We start from the raw sequence: 20,436 nt of genomic DNA on the forward strand, positions 1-20,436 counted from the left end.
CGCAATTTGGAGAAATCTTTTTTTTTCAACAAAACAAACGGTCCTTTTCAGGACCACAAAATATATCAAAAAAGAGATACTATCTTGTTGAAATCTATTTTTTTAATTAAAATAAAGGAAAAAATAAACACTTATCTTAGGAAATAAAGGAATTTTAAAATTTTTATTAAATTTCGTTTTCAGCTTTCTCGTATTTTTTTCTCACAATTCGTGAAAAATGTATAAAATCAAAGAAAGAAAAAATATAAATACCTAATCGTTTCAATTTTCTCGTTTTCAGCTTTCTCGTATTTTTTTCTCACAATTCGTGAAAAATGTATAAAATCAAAGAAAGAAGAAATATAAATACCTACTCGTTTCAATTTTCTCAAGAATATTTTCACCTAAAACATTATTTTACCGAGGTCTCGTATTTTATTCCCGATCATAAACATGCCGTCGGCAACTCACATCGCCAAACACATTTATTTGCTCTTCTTCTTCTTCTTTTTCGTATAATATGAGTATAACATAGCGTCGCTTTATGTATGTATTGGTATTATTTAGTCGATATTACTAAAGAACAGCCATGCTGTGGCAATAAAGGAATTTCGTTGTGATTTTGGATTTTTTTTAAATGATTTTTTTTTTAAATTTATTTAAAATCGTTGAAAATGTTTATTAAATAGATCGCTGATTCATTTTATTTCAAAAAATTTCATTACAAAATTGTAAGTTATTCACTAATCATTTCCTTTAAAATTTTACCGAAAATTTATTTAAAAATTTAATTTTATTTAAAAATTCTTCATTAAATGAATTATATTTTATTTATGTTAAATTATCTTATTCAATGTTCTATTAATTTGTTTGTTATATAGCAAGTTGTTAGTGGGTTCACTCTTTTTGATGAACTCTGCAATGAAATCTTTGGAAAAGATTTCCTGATCTCGGTCATGCAGGTTCGTCAATTCTCTGAGGAACTCAAGAGAAAGGACAAAGCGAGCCAGGCGAAAGCCATGGTCTCGCTAGTAGGTATGTTCGGTATAAATGGTTAGGTCAACTACATTTATATTTGCCAACATCAACTCCGTAATATCGAGGCACAAGAGGCACTACACCACTTATTCCTCGATGAGCATTGGCCGGAGGTCATGATGTTGGCTGAACATAAACTATCAAAAAACCACAGATTTGAGATAGGTGGGTACGTTAGTTACTTACAATATAGGAAAGAACACAGGGGTGGGGGCACTGCTACATTAGTAAGGGATAACGTAAAATGTGATCGAGCACCACTTGATTTGGGACCCATCGAGTGTACTTGTATTAATATATCTAGGGCCGGCGAGTCACCACTGTACGCAGTGGCTATGTACTGCAGGCCATCTGATAGTTTTGACATTAATAGCTTGGAACCTCTTAGGGACTTAGATACATCTGGGGAGGTTATAATAGGGGCGGACCTTAATGCTAGACATACTAGCTGGGGGTTCGACAGTCGTGTCTAGCCAAAAGGCTGACATGTTAGCGGACGTCGTTCAAGGACACTCTGATGCCGACGATACTTCTTTCAGTAATACTGTTAGAAATGAAGTATCGATGTACAATGATACGTCCCATTTGGTTACATTTGCAGATCACCTAACTGCGGATGGACCCACAATAAGTGAGGACAATATATGGCGACAACATAAATTCCTCAAAGCACCAAATATTGGGGCAGGGTTAAAAAGAAGATCAAATCGCAAATCCGCAGGGTCGGATGGAATCCCTGACATTGTGTTAGGAGACCGATAGCTCTGCTTGGAAACATATTTTGATTATCTTTAACCATTTTATAAACTTGGGCTATTTTCCGGTTTCACGGAAAAGGGCGATAACAATACCCATCCTGAAACCTGGTTGGGACCCAACACATTGCAATAGCTATAGACCAATTAGCTTACTCCCAGCTTTTGGGAAGCTTTTTGAATATTTTATACTTTCAGAGATTAAAGAAATCCTGGTAGATAAACAAATTATACCTGATAGCCAATTTGGCTTCAGGCGAGGCCACTCAACATCACAAGCCTTCATGGTCTTAGGGGCCTTTGTGACTAAGGCATTAAATAATCGGCAGATCACAATCGCGGTTAGTTTAGATTTTGCCAAAGTATTTGACAATGTTTGGCAAAACGCCATCATATATAAAACGAGACTAGTGACTAGTTTCCTAGCAAATCCTAGTTTTAGGGTTAAAGTTGATGAGGACCTTTCTTCAGAAAGGGCAGTAAATGCCGGGGTTCCAGAGTGCTGTAAATGCTACTGGAGGGCTTACTGTTAAGGTTAGATTACTTATCTACAAACAGGTAATAAGGCCTCTCATTGTATATGCCTTTCCCATTTGGTTTGGAATATCTTCCTGCCAAATGGAAAGACAACGCGATTGGGAAAGGCGAATTCAGGCTTAAGGCGAACCCAGGGTAAAGATGGAATCTGGCGTTTACTTCCCAACTCATAATTTTTGAAGCGATCGACTTTAGCCGTATAGATAAATTTCTTATAGCTAGTGCTCTAAAGTGCCTAGACAGAGGTGCATCAGTCGATAACAGGTTAGTAAGAGAAAGCCTTGAACATGAAACAGACATGGACAGGCTAGCTCTGGCCTATTATAGGCCACCAAGCAGTTTACTGACGATGAATGAAGAGGCTCTTCTCTACAGAGAAGAACATATCCTCTTCTATTATCGAAGATTTGGGACGCTCGCGTTAGAAAACCCCGTCTAGAAGGTATCGCAGTAGCCGTTGTAGCATCCATTGTACATATTGTAAATACAGTAGAACTCCAATTATCCGAACTCCGACTATCCGAATCGCCAATTATCCGATCACAGAAAATTGTCCAAAAAAATCTAAGTGCACTATTATTTTTCCCCCCGCGAAGCCAGTGTTTGCGCGTCAAGTCTTGACTTCGCGGGGGGAAGTCAGTGTAGGCACAACGGCAACCTAAGACAAGTTCCGGCGCATTGCAGTCACGGCGCACCTGTCATTGTTTGTTTTGATTAGCCAGTGTGCTATTGACCTTGCTCGAGGACGCTACTCTTTCGCTACGGCTTACTTTTGTTTGTGCGTGTACAATACTGTATAGTTTTTATACCAAGGCTTCGAAAGAAAACGTGTTGTGCTACCGTTAGCGGATAAACTGAAAATTATAAAGCAACTCGATAAAGGTGTAACGGGTAAGAAATTGTCTGAGATTTATGATGTTGGAAAAGCAACAATTTCTGACATTAAAACAGTTAGTCAACACTTTTAAACTTTGTTTCGGTGATGAAAATGAAGTTGGAAGTTCCTCCAGGAAAACAACGAAGACAGCAACCAACAAAAATTTGGAAGATGCCGTGTTTAAATGGTTTTTGCAGCAACGTTCTATGGTAAATCCGATTTCAGGTACAATCCTTTGTGAAAAAGCCAAAATCTTAGCAGAAAAGCTTGGCTATTCATCTTTTAAGGCTAATAACGGCTGGCTAAGGAATTTTAAATTCAGGCATGGTATACGCGAGTTAGATTTGGCTGGTGAGAAGCTTTCAGCAGACTCTGCAGCTGCTGAAAATTTTATTGAAAAATTTAAAACTGCATCAAAATTCTTATGTCCCGAAGTTTGAAGAAAAGGAGAAACAAGAATATGAAGAGGATGATGATGATGAAGATGCGTTGTCACTTGAGGAAATAAGAATAATGATTGTAAAAATTCCTGGTTGTACAGAAGTAAGTGCTGAAGATGTAGGAGAGTGGATGGCTTGTGACACGTCTGACCCTGGTTTTCAAATTCTCAATGACGATGAAATTGTTGTAAGTGTGATAGAAAATGTTGAAGTGGAAGTGGAAGAAGAACTTTCCGCTGATGTTGAAGCAGACGCTGGACCATCAACTAGTGAAGCATTTGCCGGCCTCGAAACTGCTTTGAAGTGCATGGAGCGTCAGCTCGAGTGTGACCAGTTGCCGTTGAGCGAATGCGTGACCTGGCTGTCCGAAAACGGTTGAAGACGACAAAACAGCTTACATTAACGGAGATGTTTAAAAAACAATTATTTTTATTTCTTAACTTGTAAATAAGTACATTTTATTTATATTTAAAGCATGTGAAAATTTCTTTCATTTAATTCAATAGAAATATCAAAACGTAGCTTTTATTCTCTCCAATGCCAATTTAAAAAAAAAAAAATCCGAATATTTGATTATCCGAATGGGCCCCGGTCCCCATTAATTCGGATAATTGGAGTTCTACTGTAGTAGATTAGTTAATAGATCAAGTAGTTATTAGTAGATTTAACCTTAGAAATTAAGTATATTTAAAAGTAGATTAAAGAATTTAAAAATTAAAATGTTAGGAACTCCAGGCGGGCTACAGCTTCACTGTAGCCTAAGATAAGTATTATATAGATAAACTTAGAAAAGTAAGAATTATGTTAAGTATAGATATAAGGAAATATTGTTAGCCGTAAGGTATTTTAAAATTTTTATGGACATTGATGAATAAATTGAAACTGAAATTGAAACGGGAAAAAAACATTAGTGCATAAACAGTTCGTGAAGTGATAAGTAAAATAAACTGAAGTGAAAAAATGACTGGTCGTGGTAAAGGTGGTAAAGGCATGGGAAAAGGTGGCGCTAAACGTCACGGGAAAGTGCTCCGTGATAACATCCAAGGTGTTACCAAGCCAGCTATTAGACGTTTGGCTCGTCGTGGCGGTGTAAAACGTATCTCTGGCCTGATTTACGAAGAAACTCGTGGTGTTCTGAATGTGTTTTTGGAAAATGTCATTCGTGATGCTGTCACCTACACCGAACATGCTAAGCGTAAAACCGTCACCGCTATGGATGTCATATATGCTTTGAAGAGACAAGGCCGCACCTTGTACTGTTTCGGCGGGCTAACAAATTCTTGACGCAATTTGGAGAAATCTTTTTTTCTAACAAAACAATCGGTCCTTTTCAGGACCACAAAATATATCAAAAAAGAGATACTATCTTGTTGAAATCTATTTTTTTAAATAAAATAAAGGAAAAAATAAACACTTATCTTACGAAATAAAGGAATTGTAAAATTTTTATTAAATTTCGTTTTCAGCTTTCTCGTATTTTTTTCTCACAATTCGTGAAAAATGTATAAAAATCAAAGAAAGAAAAAATATAAATACCTACTCGTTTCAATTTCCTAAAGAATAATTTCACCGAAAACATTATTTTACCGAGGTCCTGCATTTTATTCCCGATCATAAACATGCCGTCGGCAACTCACATCGATAAACGCATTTAGTTGCTTTTTTCTTCTTCTTTTTCGTATAATATGAGTATAACATAGCGTCGCTTTATGTATGTATTGTATTATTTAGTCGATATTACTAAAGAACAACCATGCTGTGGCAATAAAGAAATTTCGTTGTGATTTTGGACATTTTTTAAATGAATTTTTTCCAAGACTTAATTTAATATCGTTGAAAATATTTATTAAATTTCCTTTAAAATTTTACCGAAAATTTATTTAAAAATTGAATTTTATTTAAGAATTCTTCATTAAATGAATTTTATTTTATTTACGTTAAATTCTCTTATTCGATTTTCAATTAATTTGTATATAATTTTTCATTTGAATATTTTTAAAAATCACTATTTCCTTTTATTTAATATTATTTTATTTATTTCCTTATTATTAATTTAAAAATTTTCGAGTTCGTCAAAAGCATTCTTCATTTTCATACAATCCATTTATTATTCAAAATTCCTTTAATTTATTTGCAAATATTTTCATATAAATTTCTTTAAATTTTCATTTATATTTACCTTAATTTTTAAAAATTTTCTTATTTTATTTTAATTTAATTATTAATTTACATTATTTTATTTTTCTTTGTAATTATTTTCGTTAATTTTAATTTAATTATGTTACCTTTATTCTATGTTTTGTGTTAAGAATTTTCCATAGCTCCACAATGTACTTTTATTTTCAAGCGTGCGTCGATTTATTTCCACCACAACACTATTCTGCCGCCAAAATTCCCTTGCAAATCATCTACTTTAAGCCTTCCACAAGAATGCGATTTTTTCACATAAAATTACTGCGAGCCACCACAAACTGCCATATGCTTCTTCTTCATAGTACACACACTCATTTATTGACGCCACGATCTCTCTCGCTCCATTCCTGAAATCATAAGGGACAACAACAACAACATAAATATGCAACTGAGAACGAAACACAGTTATTCTGCCACATCTCATAGAAAATTATTGAAAATTTTTATTTTTTCATACAAATGTAGTGTACAAAATACTTTGTACATACTTTTGAGTGCGGTTGAGGCGCTGGAAAAAACTAGAAATAAACAATCAATATACAAAAATTAAATATTTCCCAGCCGCCATAAAATACCACATGTGAACAATTCGGTGATCTTGTGCGCTGACGCATACGATAATGTGTCAGATAATAAAGGTTATGACCCACACGCACAGATATCGATGCGCTCAGTAGATGCACAAGACCACTAGAATGAAATGACAAGCAGCCCTGCAATGTTCTCCATTCAATTTTAGAATAGATAAGAACAATTGTGTGGCTGCGACTAGGTTAAGTTAGATTAGTTTCAGTAGTACGTAAGGAACATGTATTTAAAAATTAAATCAGAATTGAAACAACAGCCTAACCATTCGGTTGGTTTTCTCTTCTCACTCATGTAGTTTGAGGGCATTCCTTTTCTTTTGAAATATTTTTTGTCGTCCTGAAAAGGACGGATTGGTTGAAATTTGTATGGATTTATACGTTGGTCTGAATTCTTCATTCCATAATACCTTTCAAGATAATTTAGGCTTTTTTCGGTCTTCTTGGGCAAGAGGACAGCTTGGATGTTTGGCAATACACCACCTTGGGCAATGGTAACGCCAGGCAGCAATTTGTTCAAATCTTCTTCGTTACGGATGGCCAATTACAAGTGTCGGGGAATTATACGAGTCTTTTTGTTGTCACGGGCAGCATTGCCAGCCAATTCCAAGACTTCAGCAGCCAAATATGCCATGACAGCGGCTAAATATACGGTAGCACGGTACCAACACGCTCAGCATAGTTGCCTTTGCGCAACAGACAATGGATACGACCGACGGGGAATTGAAGCCCACCACGATTAGAACGGGACTTTGCTTTTCCCTTGACTTTGCCACCTTTACCACGACCAGACATTTTCACTTTATTTTAGTTTTGAGCACTTCACTTAGGCACTGAAAAACACAAATGATAAAAAATTTCGACTCTCAACGTGATATTTATACTTTTCTCACACACACATTCTTCAATAATGAGGTGGTTTGGCTTGTGTATGCCTGCTAGCTGTGACTACCTGAAATTATTGTCGACTACAATCTACAAATTCTGTATGTATCCCCGTTTTGTTTGATCATTTGTGAACCGTGTTAAAAGTGATTGTGTGATTCAAAAAAATAATAAGTTATTAGTGCCTAAACCACAATTCTTGGAAATAAACTATTTTGTTTCAAATTGTGGCAAATTACTACTGTAGTATATTTTGGTTATTACGGCATAGTATAAAACGTCAGGGGCCATACATTTTGCCGCTGGCACAACTACCATGGATGAAGACGAAGATTCTAAATTGTGCGTAGATGAAGTAATACTCTGCAACGAAAATGTGCAACAAGCGATTCTTCTCGTACGGTCCAAATGCCAAATAGTATGGACATTGAAAATTAACCAAATAAAGAGCTGGATACAGGCCGTAATCCAGTAAATGCAGGCAATACGCCGAAGCCGAAGTGGGAGAAAAATCATCACTCATAAATGGACCCTCCAAAAAACAACAAGCTACAGCAGTAACAACATCAACAACATTAGCAGTAACAACATCAGCAGCAACAATATCAGCAGCAACAACATCAGCAACTGAAACATCATCATCAACAAGAAAGCCAAGGACAGAAACACCCAACAAAAGAGGCCCGATTAAGGGTAAGAAACTCCCGCCTATAATAGGTTTACAATTCAGGTTTCAGGGAATTAGCCAATATATTAGATCTACGTATAGGAAAAAATAATTTTTCTATTAAGATTATAAGAAAAACGGCATTTTGTGTTAGAATACAGGGTCTTGATAATTTTGAAAATGTAAAATCCCTCCTGCGAGAGAGAAAATATCAATTTAAGACACACACTTCTAAGGAGTTATTACATTATTGAATAACAAATTAATGAATAACAAATTAAAGAATTTCTCTTAAATTCGGATTTTCCTATTAACATTCTATATATTAAAAATATTTCTCCCAACAAATGGATAATTAGATTCAGTAAATCAACAGATATCCGGAAATTATATAAAATTAGAAATATCATAAATTGTGATGTGGTATACAAAAAATATCAGGTGAAAGATATTCCTCGATGTCGCAACTGTCTGGGCTATTGGCATGTTGCAAGTAATTGTGGCATGCCATATCACTGTGAAAGATGTGGGGAATCTCATGATCTCGACAAATGTATCATTGTCTCTAATGACAATGAAAATAACATTGAAAGTGAACATATGATTGGACCACAGCGATTACCTAATGCATTAATTGCAAAACCGAAGGACATATGGCAAATTCCCCAGATTGTCCAATCAGAATAGGATTGCTTCGCAAAAAACAAGAAGAAAAACAAAAGAGAGTAGACATTGATAAACAAAGATCAGCACGTCTAAAAGAAAATCGTACGGGGCAGCCTTTGCCTCTGTCCTCAGGAAAAATACCCCATTGAGTAAAAATCCAATAAACCCAATTCCAAAAGAGTCCTCCAATGGCCCTTCTAGTATGGCAAGTACAATTACCAAAGAATGTTTTAATTCATTTGGGAAAAATTTACCAAATCTCTTAAAAGATCAAATACAAATTTCAGAAGATTAGTATGGCTGAAGGTAAACCTACTGCCATACTTAGCCTTTTGATGCACATTAAAGGTTATGAATGTTGAGGTGTATTTTTCTCAATGTCAATTCTATAGTGTCTATTGAGAGAAGACACTATCTTAAAATGTTCATACTCAGACACAAACTGGACGTATTACTACTAGCGGAACATAAACTGTCTCTTAAACATAGAGTTGATTTTGAGGGATATACTCTTCATAAACAATGCCGGAAAAACAGCTCAGGAGAGGGAACAGCTATGTTGGTAAGAAATAATTTAAAATCAGAAAGAATTAAGATAAATACGGGTGAAATTTTGTCTTGTGGTATCAAATTATTCAGATCTGATGGAACATTTATTGTTATTGTTATCATAGTCCAACCACAGAATTTCGAATCTCTAGTCTTGATAACATCGCTAATTTTGGCGCAACCAATGATGTGCTTATTGGTTGCGATCTGAATGCGAAACATCAAAGTAAGAGGGGGAGGGGGAGGGGTGGAGAAACCAAAAATAGACGTGGTCTTGAACTACATGACTACATACTTAATAGCCCAATTTTAACAGTATGTCCGACTGAGGGTCCCACAAGGCCCAATTTAATAAATGATTCATACATTGATTATTTTATTGCAAAATCTGGTATTATCTCTGAAAACCAAAATTGGCTTCCTACCTATGATTTTGAGTCTGACCATAAAGCTGTAGAATTTAATATACCCTTTCACAACATACAAGCTGCTTAGAGAAATATATATTATAACTATAATAAAATGAATATAAATAGATTCCAAAGAAAATTGGAATACGGTCTTAGGGAACATGCTACTAGGGACAGAAATACTACTAAGGAGGAAATAGATTCAAGAAGAAGATGATACATCTCCTGACTCCTTTTCAAGTCTCATAAATGAGGCAGTTGAAAGGGTTGAAGATGCGACGCCTTTGGTGGAATTTTGCATTGATTTCGCGGCTGGTGGGTCAGCGGTTTATAATACAGCCTGCTGGCATGAAGGTGGTTTTGTTGATCCCTCAAAAGTCGGGACAGCAATGATGAAAAAACCCTCAATAAAGTCTTGTGGAATCGACGAGATTCCAGATGTGGCACTGAAAAGAGCGGGAAATGCCATGCAAGTATTAATCACAATATTTTTTAACCACTGCCTAAATATCGGTTATTTTATAAAAGCGTGGAAAAATGCTTTGGTTATTTCGATTCAGAAACCAAATTCAGACAAAAAACTTTGCGGTAATTATAGACCCATTTCTCTCCTGTCTCCATTTAGTAAATTGTTTGAATATTTTCTTTTGGAAAAAATTAAAACTATTATTGAAGACAGAAATATCTTAAAAAATTTCCAATTTGGCTTCAGATCAAATCATTCTACTACACATGCATTAGCTGCATTTACGAACTACGTTACGGATGGGTACAGGAGAAAAATGGGCACAATGGCTGTAGGCAAAGGCTTTTGACACCGTGTGGCAGAATGGTGTAATATGTAAATATGTAGAATGATTGCGGGTTTTCTGAGGGAAAGGACGTATAGGGTTAAAGTTGGTGACTGTATGTCTGTACAACGATTGGTTCAAGCAGGTGTTCCACAAGGATCCTGTACAACATCTTCATTAGTGACATCCCTTCGTGACGATGTGTTATTGGCATTGCGAGGGCGTTTTGGACACACGTTAGAGCGAAAATTAAGTATTTACATGAACAAGATAAAATATTTAGGAGTTGTCTACAACAAAAACTTTGACTTTTGTAGGCACATAGATCACGTCCTAAATAAAGCTAAAAAACTTTATATGGCTTATACTAAAATCTTTAGTATTAGAAATGGGATCACATCCCAAATCAAGCTCCTAATATATCGCCAGATAATAAGGCCTACAATCCCTTATTCCTTCCCTGCTTGGGCAGATATATCATCTGCACAAATGGAAAGGATAAGACGATTTGAAAGAAAAATTCTCGTTTAGGCGCTGGCCCTAAAACCCATCGTTAATGACAATAGGGAATTTAGACATCCAGCCAGTAAATCAATATATGATGCCATAACGTTTCAAAGAATAGACGTTTTTATGGTCAACCTAGCCATTAAATTTCTAGACAAATGCCAAACGAATGAAAACAATATTATAAGAAACTTCATTGATAATGTCGAAAATATAGATGTTTTGCTAAGACGAAAACACTTACCACAGTTGCTTTATTGAAGTTGCCGATAATAAACTTATTTATTACCACAGGAGATATATTCAACCTGCACTAAATCCAGTATATATAATGTACCAGTAATTATGTAAATATTGTATATAGTTAGTTTTAAGTTTAGATATTAAGTATTTTAGTTGTAAGATAATATAAATATATAAACATTAGCCCTTTTTTAATTTTTTTGGGCAAAACAAAAACAAATTATTAACTTAAATGTAAAAGAATTGAATTCTAAACATATATATGCAGAAACAAAAATTATTTACGGTAGACTCTAAAACGTTTATAATTAAATACTTAGAGTAACGGAATATATTACTATCACATACTTTAGCATTGAGCATTTATGTAAACCAAGAAAATCAATTAAATAAATGGTTATCTTAAAACTGCAAAACTGCTGTTTTGTTTATCATTTGTGAACAGTGTTAAAACTGTTTGCGTGATTCAAAAAAGTAATAAGTGAAAATGCCGACACCGACATCGGTATCTCCTCCAAGGCCATGAGCATCATGAACAGTTTCGACAACGAAATCTTCGAACGTACTGCCGCCGAAGCCTCTCGTTTGGCCCACTACAACAAGCGCTCGACCATCACCAGTCGGGAAATCCAGACCGCCGTCCGTCTATTGTTGCCCGGTGAATTGGCTAAGCACGCCGTCAGTGAAGGTACCAAGGCTGTTACAAAATACACCAGCTCCAAGTAAATGTCTTGATATTTTTCATTTTGCGTAGAAATACTACTACCTTAAAAGTCCCTTTTCTGGGCCACAAAAAACATTTCAAAAGAGATCATATTTTTGTTGAAACTACAAATTATCATTATTTAGTAATAAACGAATAAAATTCCATAGGAAATATATTTTTCTATATACTTTGCATGCTTGTGTTCTATGCTTGCTTGTGCGATATGCTATAACAGCCATCGTCGTCGTATATGTGTGCGTGTGTTAGTGGTGATTTGCCTTGCCGTCGTTGATCAACATCGAATGGGCACGATGTATGTGTGAGCATTTTGTTTCAGCACAACGGCAAAGCAACGAAATATACGGTTTAGGTAGAAATTTTCAATGGAAAAAATGTATTGATGGAAAATGTAAATATTTCGCCAAAATGTCATTTTTGGATGAAATTTGTGAAATTTAACAGAGAATATGAAAATGGCAAATTTTTCAAAATTAAGTAGAAATTATAAAATGACCAAATTATAGGGATTTTCGAGAATTATGACCTATGGGTAATTAGGAAAAATTTTAAATATTTTATTATCTTTTATGACCTGGGTTAAAAAATAATCCAGTGGTGTCCACGATTATATTGGCTCAATAAAATTACCTAATAAGAACAGTAATCAGCAAAAGTAATTTTTTCCCAAAATAAAACACGTGCATAAATTTTTATTTTAGGTAACAAAAATATACGATAGCTGTTGAAAATAAATATTTGTCTCTTTTTTAATTAAATTTGTAACCCTGAAAAGGGCTGTTAGATAGTATGTTTTCGAATATCGAAAAAACTAATCTTTCTAAGAAAAATTAATTCTTGGCGGCGGCTTTCTTAGCAGCTGGCTTCTTTGTTGCTACAGCCTTTTTGGCAGATGCTTTGGCGGCGGTCTTTGTTGGTTTAGCTTTAACTGTACCGGTTTTCTTGGCAGCCTTTGCCTTTGTTTTGTCGGCCTTCTTCTTTTCAGCGGTCTTCTTGGCGGCAGAGGGTTTTTTGGCAGCTGCCTTTTTCTCACCAGCGGACATTTTAGGGCGGCAGCCTTCTTCTTTTCGTCAACAGCGGCTGGGGCCTTCTTCTTCTTTTCAACCATCACTTTTCAACAGTCTTGGCTTTGGGTTCCTTGGAGGCCGAAGAAGACAATTTAAATGAAACAGAAGCACCCTTAACTTTAGTTTGGATCAATTTTCCACTGGCAACGACACCTTTCAAGTACTTCTTGATGAAGGGGCCAATTTTTGGGCATCTACTTTGTAGGTGCTGGCCAAGTATTTCTCGATGGCGGGCAATGATGAACCTCCACGTTCCTTAAGGCTCTTGATGGCGGCATCAACCATTTGCTCGGTTGGAGGGTGCGTAGGGGCAGCTGATGGCTTCTTTGCTTTGGCAGCGGCATTTTTGGGGCATTTTTCTCAACAGCGGCAACTGGGGAGGCGGTGGCTTCAACAACTGCGGCGTCAGACATGGTTATTCACTGTTTGGTTTATATTTCACTGTTAACACAAATACACTCACAAATTTATGTATACTATTATTTTTTTTAGCGGCGGTTGCTTTAAATTTATTGATTCCAAAATCCATAAACAATATTTCAATAACTTACGTCTAACAAAAGGTCTTAATATTACTTAGCATATTTGTATTTTTCTAAGTCTATGTCTATTATACATATATATGTTGTAATAATAAATATTTACAAAAGAAAAGAGCGCTTCATCGTTTACTGATCGGTTTGGTAAACGGTGTTGATAATATCGAAGGATTTATACCTTCTGTGATAGAATTGTAGATTATTGTCAATGTAAAGGAGACCTTCTCGGTTCAAAGTGCCAAGGCTACTAGGAGCATGGTAGTTTGATTCGACAAGCTGTTCTATTCTACTAAACTCTCACTTATTATATTATTATTCAAGAAACGTGCATTTTCTAGGAATTTTAAAGAAGATTTCACTAAAAATACATCTATTCCGCCAAAATGGGGTGTTTATGTACACTTCACTGTTATGAGGCTGCTTCCATATCCCGTTTTCGTCCATTTAGGGCCTCATACCAAGACAAGATCTTAAAATCATTCTTTCCCATTGTCGAATTCTTTCCATTTGATGGGAAGAAATGCCGAACCATACGGAAATTGCGTACGAAATTATTGGTCTAATGATTTGTTTATATATCAATAATTTAACCTCTTGATTTCAGTCGCCTCTTGACTGTGACACCATTCAAACGTCGTTCTGATACGTGAATTGAATTTAAAATGAGTTCATCATCCAAGTCAGCAATTTTTGAATTAGATAAGACCAAATTGTTTAAAAACATTTCTGTTGGTTCAAAATTCTTATTAATTAAAAGAATAAACAGTGAAGAAACATTAATTAATGTTTCTCAATTTTTAATAAAAAAAAGTGATTGACGGTGTTTGTGGAGAAGTAGAGATGTGCAAAAAACTCCGCAATGGAGAACTTCTTGTAAAAACAAAAAATGCTACTCAGGCCACAAAGCTCATACAACTTGTCTCTTTTTCTACCGAAATAAGAGTAGAAGAAAAAGAGCATGATCGCCTTAACTGCAGCAAAGGTGTAATTTATAACAACGAACTTAGAGGAATCCCTGAAAGTGAAATCCTAACCGAACTAAAACAACAAAATGTAATTGAAGTACAAAAAATAAAGAAAAATGTAAATGATTCACCCGTTGAGACTGGACTAATAATATTAACATTCTCCTCCCTCAACTTGCCAGACAGTATTAACATTGGTTACGAAAATACTCTAATTCGGTCCATATATACCAATGCCATTATTATGTCGCAAGTGTTTTCAATATGGACATACAACAAAACTATGCCGCAACAACAAGATATGCATAAACTGCGGTGAAGAAGAACATTTGAACGACGATGGACTTTGTGAAAAAACAACCAAATGTATAAACTGCACCGAAGAGAACCGAAGCGATTACAATCACTTCGTTCTCAATAAAAAATGTCCCGTCTTTCTCAAGTTTAAAGAAAATCAAACCATAAAAACAAAGAAAAGGTGGATAACAAAATTGCAATACAAAAATATAAGCAGCGCCATCCAAACGACAACTCATTTGCAAAAACAATTCGCACAGTCGTCAAATATGGTGAAGTTCAACAAACAGAAACAAGCAACAAACCAGCAAAGAAAAAAGAAGAAAGTAAAATAAATGAACGTCCTACAACATCAGCAGCCATGAATAGGAAAAAAACAACGACTGTCACTATTCTCCCAAAGAATACCTCTAAGCGCACGAGAAATGAATTGAGAACCAAAACGACTCCAACTAAAACAACAAAAAATTATGCACAAACAATACGGAAAGCGAAGGAATGGATAGTGATATTTAAAACATCTACAAGGTAATACTCAAAAAAATACTTCAATGCACTTTTGCTACCTTTCTCTTATTATATGCTATTTTTTTCTCTTTTTTCCGTAACATACTCTTATGGGTTTAATAATTATTCAATGGAATATTAAAGGCTACCTTAACAACTATAATGAGCTGCAAGTTTTAATAAAGAAGCATAGTCCAAATGTAATATGTTTGCAAGAAACTCACTTCAAAACAACTATTAACATTCCAATACCTACTAATTTCTCTTTATATAATTCAAAAAATTCAGCGATACTAATTCATAATTCAATTCAACATGAATTTTTTGACAATATGGATACAGTAGTTGTGAAAATCATTACAAGACAAACATTCTACTTATATTCTACTTATTTAAACCCTTCAAGGTCATTCAAATTGAACGATCTTGAAAATCTTTTCACACTAACGAATCACATACTTATTGCAGGTGATATGAATACTTGGCATCCCCTTTGGAGCTCTAAAACCAGCAATTCTAGAGTAAACACATTAGCAAAATTCATAACTCAGTCTAACTTAATGATTTTAAATAATGCTTCACCAACACATTTCTCTACACATAAAACATTTATGAACATTGATATTACATTAATTTCACCAATTTTATCAATGTACGCTAGTTGGAAAATCGAAAGCGACCTCTATGGAAGCGATCACTTTCCTATAATTACAACTCTCTTTTCACAAAACTATAATATACATCAACATCGACTCAAACCGCCTTTTAATACCTAGAAAGCCAACTGGAACCGTTATTTATATGTGGCCGAAAAATTATGTAACGAAAAGCCATATAGTAGCAATATAAATAAAGAAACAGCGAACATTCAAACAATTATTATACAATCAGCTAATGAGTCAATACCCCAGATCAAAATTCCGTCTAATAAACGAACTGTTCCCTGGTGGAACAGTAAACTAGAAGAACTCAAGCGAACGAGAAACAGACTCCTAAATGTTTTCAGAAGAAATATCACAAATATTAACCTTATCAATTATCGAAAAGCTAATGCTATTTACAAGAGCGATTTAAAGCTTGCCAAACAACAATCTGTAGAAAACTTTACTTCTGAAATTAGTAATCTTAGCACAACAGAAACAATTTGGAACAATATCCGCAGATTTTGTGGTATAAACGTTAAAACATCTATGCATTGCATTTCGTATATCAATGGTGACAAAATTTTTGACCCTTTACAAATTGCAAACCGTTTCTGTGTTTTTTGGTCTACTTTGTCTGAAGATAGTAACTTCCCTGATGTATTTCAATACCATAAGAAAGAATATTCTCAAAATCCCAGATTTCTAGTTCCGAACAAATATGCCAGCTCTCTAGAAAACGACATAACTCTATTTGAATTTAAATGTTCTCTCAATCAACTCAAAGGCACAACTCCAGGTTTTGATAGAATGTACTATCAAATGATTAAGAACCTCGGTAATAAATCAAAAGAGCGTCTTGTCTTGCTATATAATAACATTCTTAATACTTATATTCCTCACATATACAAAAGCAGTCTCGTAATACTAATTCCAAATTCTGATAAAACGTCAGTTTTGGCATATAGGCCTATATCTCTTAATACCTGTTGTTCCAGACTACTCGATAAAATCATTGCTAAAAGATTATGGTGGTTTGTAACCGTTAACAAACTTCTTAGTTCTTTTCAATTTGGATACAAAAAGGATAAGTCAATTGCTGACCCATTAATCTTTTTAGACTATATGGTAGTCTCTTAAATGTAAAAAATACATTTCCCTCATATCTCTCGATTTTTCAAAAGCATTTGACAAGATTGGCGTTCATGCTATTCTCAGTCAACTTGAAGAATGGGACGTAGGACCAAAAATATACAATTATGTTAGGAACTATATGCATAATAGAAAGATAACAGTTAAAGTTAACTCTTATCTTTCAGACACACAACCCCTTTATAATGGAATCCTCCAAGGTTCGCCACTATCTGTAGTTTTATTTTTAGTTTCTTACAACAAACTTGCAAAAATATTAGAGTCTCAGAGTGAAATCAAATTTGTATCCTATGCTGATGATTTCATAATAGTTAGAAACTTGTCTAACCAGAAAATTTCGACACTCAATGTTGGCCATTTTTTTTTTAATTTTCAGGTGCTCAACTTTCACTAGAAAAATGTAAACACTTAAACATATGCCATAAGCGAAACTGTCGTCCAGAACTTATAAATAATAATCACTCTATACCCTCTGTAGAGACTTTGAAAATTCTTGGCATTACTTTCAATAAAAAATACCTATGGAATTCTCATATTAATAATTTATGCCTCTCTCTCCAAAATAAACTTAATATAATAAAATGTTTATCCAACAGAAAATTTCAATGCAACACATTTACCTTGATCTCTGTTATTAATTCCACCATTGTATCTAAAATCAATTACGGTATTTTCCTATATGGTTACACAACAAAATCAAATTTAAATAAAATTAAAACCATTTTTAATTCCGCTGTAAAAACAGCTCTAGGAGCGCATCGAACAACTAGAATAACTAATATGTTATGGGAAGCAAATCTTAATACTATCGAAAGTTACAGAGACCTTTCAACAGCAAAATTCTTTAAAGCTATTCTACTAAATGACAATTCTCCTGTAATTAATCTTTTTAACAAAAGTGTGAAAAACAAAAGGTTCTTTAACATGGATTCATCTCTAAAACGCATAAAAAGTTTTTGCGATATATATAACATACCATACAACCGCAAAACAACATTATGTAATAAACCTTTTTGTCAGTATTACCCATACCCCATAGATTTTTCTCTTTGTAAGTATAACAAAGAAAATACAAACATCGAAATTTATTCCAATGAATTTTACAATATACAAGAAAAATATAGAGAATATAAATTTGTATACACCGATGGATCAAAATCTCAAAGAGGCATCAGCTACAGTGTTGTAAAAGAAGATACCATCATAAAACACTCGATTTTGCCAGAATATTCGTCCGTTTTTACCGCAGAAATAATAGCCATTTATGAGGCAATTAATTATACCAAATATTTAAAAGGTAAATTTGCCATTTTATCTGACTCTTTGTCAGCATTAGATTGTATTGCTAATCCTTATAATAACAACATCTATGCATCGTTGATAAGGGACATTATCAACTATGAAAAACATTTACTAGTCTGGGTCCCGGGACACTCCAACATAAAAGGTAATGAGTTCGCAGATTTAGTTGAAAAGGAAGCTTTCAATTTTCCACTTACTACTACGGATAATTTAAATTTAAAAGATATGAAGAATTTTGTTAAAACAAAGTTTTACTGTAAAAGAAGTTCTCTATGGAACAATTGCTCCGACTGGTATAAATCCATAAGCAATAACAAAACAAATATCAAAACATATATTCACAATAATAAACTACTGTCAAGACGCGACCAAATAAAAATCATTTGCCTAAGGTTAGGACATTCTACCGCAACGCACGACCATATCATTAACAAAGACATACAAAAGGAATGCACTTTCTGCAAATCTACCACATTTGATATGAATCACCTATTGTCAAATTGTCAACATGTCAAACAATATACAAAATCACTTTTCCCCAATATTAATTTAATTGATACATTAAAAAACCCTGATACCACAAAACTTGTGGAGGTAATACACATTTTAAAAAGAAGCAACCTTTATAATTACATTTAAAATAAATTAGTAATCATTCAGTATACTCAATTCTTCTATTATATAAGACAAACTGCCATACATCGCTATATATAAACTTGTTTAAATTTTATTCTATAAAAACTATTATATTTGTATATAATCCTTTTAGCTTAAGGCCTCAGCAGCTACAGCTACTACAATTTATTACATTTGTAATCTAACTTATAAATATAATTGTTAATAAATAAATAAATAACCTCTTGATTTAGACCACCAGATTGCCAGATTATCCGCTGATAAGCCCAAAACATTTTCTTTGCCTTCGCTAAAACAAAGTCTACATGTTTTATGAAGTCAAATTTGGAGTGAAATATTACTCCCAAGTATTTAATTTGGTTAGAAACCCTAATTCTTGTCCCGAGATTGTGAGTACTGCCTCAAACCCTCTGGAGCTGGGGAAAAGATTTTTTTAGACCTTCAAACACAATTCCTTCATATTTATTGACGTTAAGGCTCAATTTCCATGTTTCAAAAAAGGCTGATAAACGTCCTAAATACTCATTTTTACGTATGTTTGTGTTCTCCGTATGCGCACTAGAAGCTGCTACAAGAATGTCATCAGCATATATGAGCAGCAGGTCACCCACAGGGGGTTTGTTAGCGGCGGGCTAAAGTGTAGGTACATCGAAAAGAGGAGACGTTCATAGTAGTCAATAGGTAAATTTTTCGAAAGATTGTGTGGAAGCGTGTTTAATTTTTTACAAAAGTTTTCGGAGAAATTAAATTTTCCTGGAGAAGCTTTGATAATTTTCACTAAAAATGTTTTATACCTTTGGTGTAATTATTACTTGCCGTTTGTGAATTATAAACGTTTATCTTGGCAGATTATAAAAATGTAATCACAAATTTCCAACTAAAATTTAATTGAATTTTTTATTGAAAATTTATTGAAAATTCTTTCTGAAAATGTAGCCTGATATGTTTACTTTAGGATCAAAGAAAAATATCGATGAAATTTCATATTTTACTATGTGAAAAAATTGAAATTATTATGTGGTCTATGACAGCAGAAATCCCCTTATTGGCATAATTTCAATGAAGAAATGTTTTTCTTGAAATAAATTTGAAAGCACAATTCTTAATAAGTTTTATAAAAAATTCTTAAAAAACATTTCGGAATTTGTATATTTACATCAAAATATAATATTATTCACAAAAAGTCATAATTTACGGGGAAATGTTACAAAATCTCCTGAATATTCACACTACCAATGTACAGGCATTCAGTGACAAACGGTTATGTATTTTCATTTTGCAATATTTTTTATGAAATTTAACATAATTTTTTCTAATTTTTTTTAAAAGCAGTGTTAAAAGCCATTTTCTACGTTATTTTGTCAAATTTTTGTTAATTTATGAAAAAAATATTCCCAAAACGAAATTCCTCTTTACAGGCAAATATCACCTAGAACACTTGCAAATGTCATGAAATCAATTGCGTTTTAAATAATTGTCTTTCAA

The 20,436-nt window shown here is 34.0% G+C and overlaps 1 protein-coding gene and 1 pseudogene across 1 annotated transcript; one reads left to right on the forward strand and one right to left on the reverse strand.

Annotated features, from left to right (window-relative positions):
* The first annotated feature begins 4,586 nt into the window (after window positions 1-4,586).
* LOC131805091 (histone H4-like) lies at window positions 4,587-4,910 on the forward strand. The gene has a single exon (XM_059128337.1). It carries the CDS (start codon window positions 4,587-4,589, stop codon window positions 4,908-4,910), a length of 324 nt encoding a protein of 107 aa, XP_058984320.1.
* A 2,037-nt stretch (window positions 4,911-6,947) lies between these two features.
* On the reverse strand, window positions 6,948-7,198 carry LOC105262184 (histone H2A-like; annotated as a pseudogene).
* Between the last annotated feature and the right edge of the window lie 13,238 nt (window positions 7,199-20,436).

Source organism: Musca domestica, unplaced genomic scaffold (genome assembly GCF_030504385.1).
Source record: "Musca domestica strain aabys unplaced genomic scaffold, Musca_domestica.polishedcontigs.V.1.1 5, whole genome shotgun sequence".
NCBI lineage: Eukaryota > Metazoa > Arthropoda > Insecta > Diptera > Muscidae > Musca > Musca domestica.

What these genes read in the sequence shown, in the direction of transcription:
- LOC131805091 (XM_059128337.1), top strand. Translation starts at nt 4,587, where the DNA reads ATGACTGGTCGTGGTAAAGGTGGTAAAGGCATGGGAAAAGGTGGCGCT.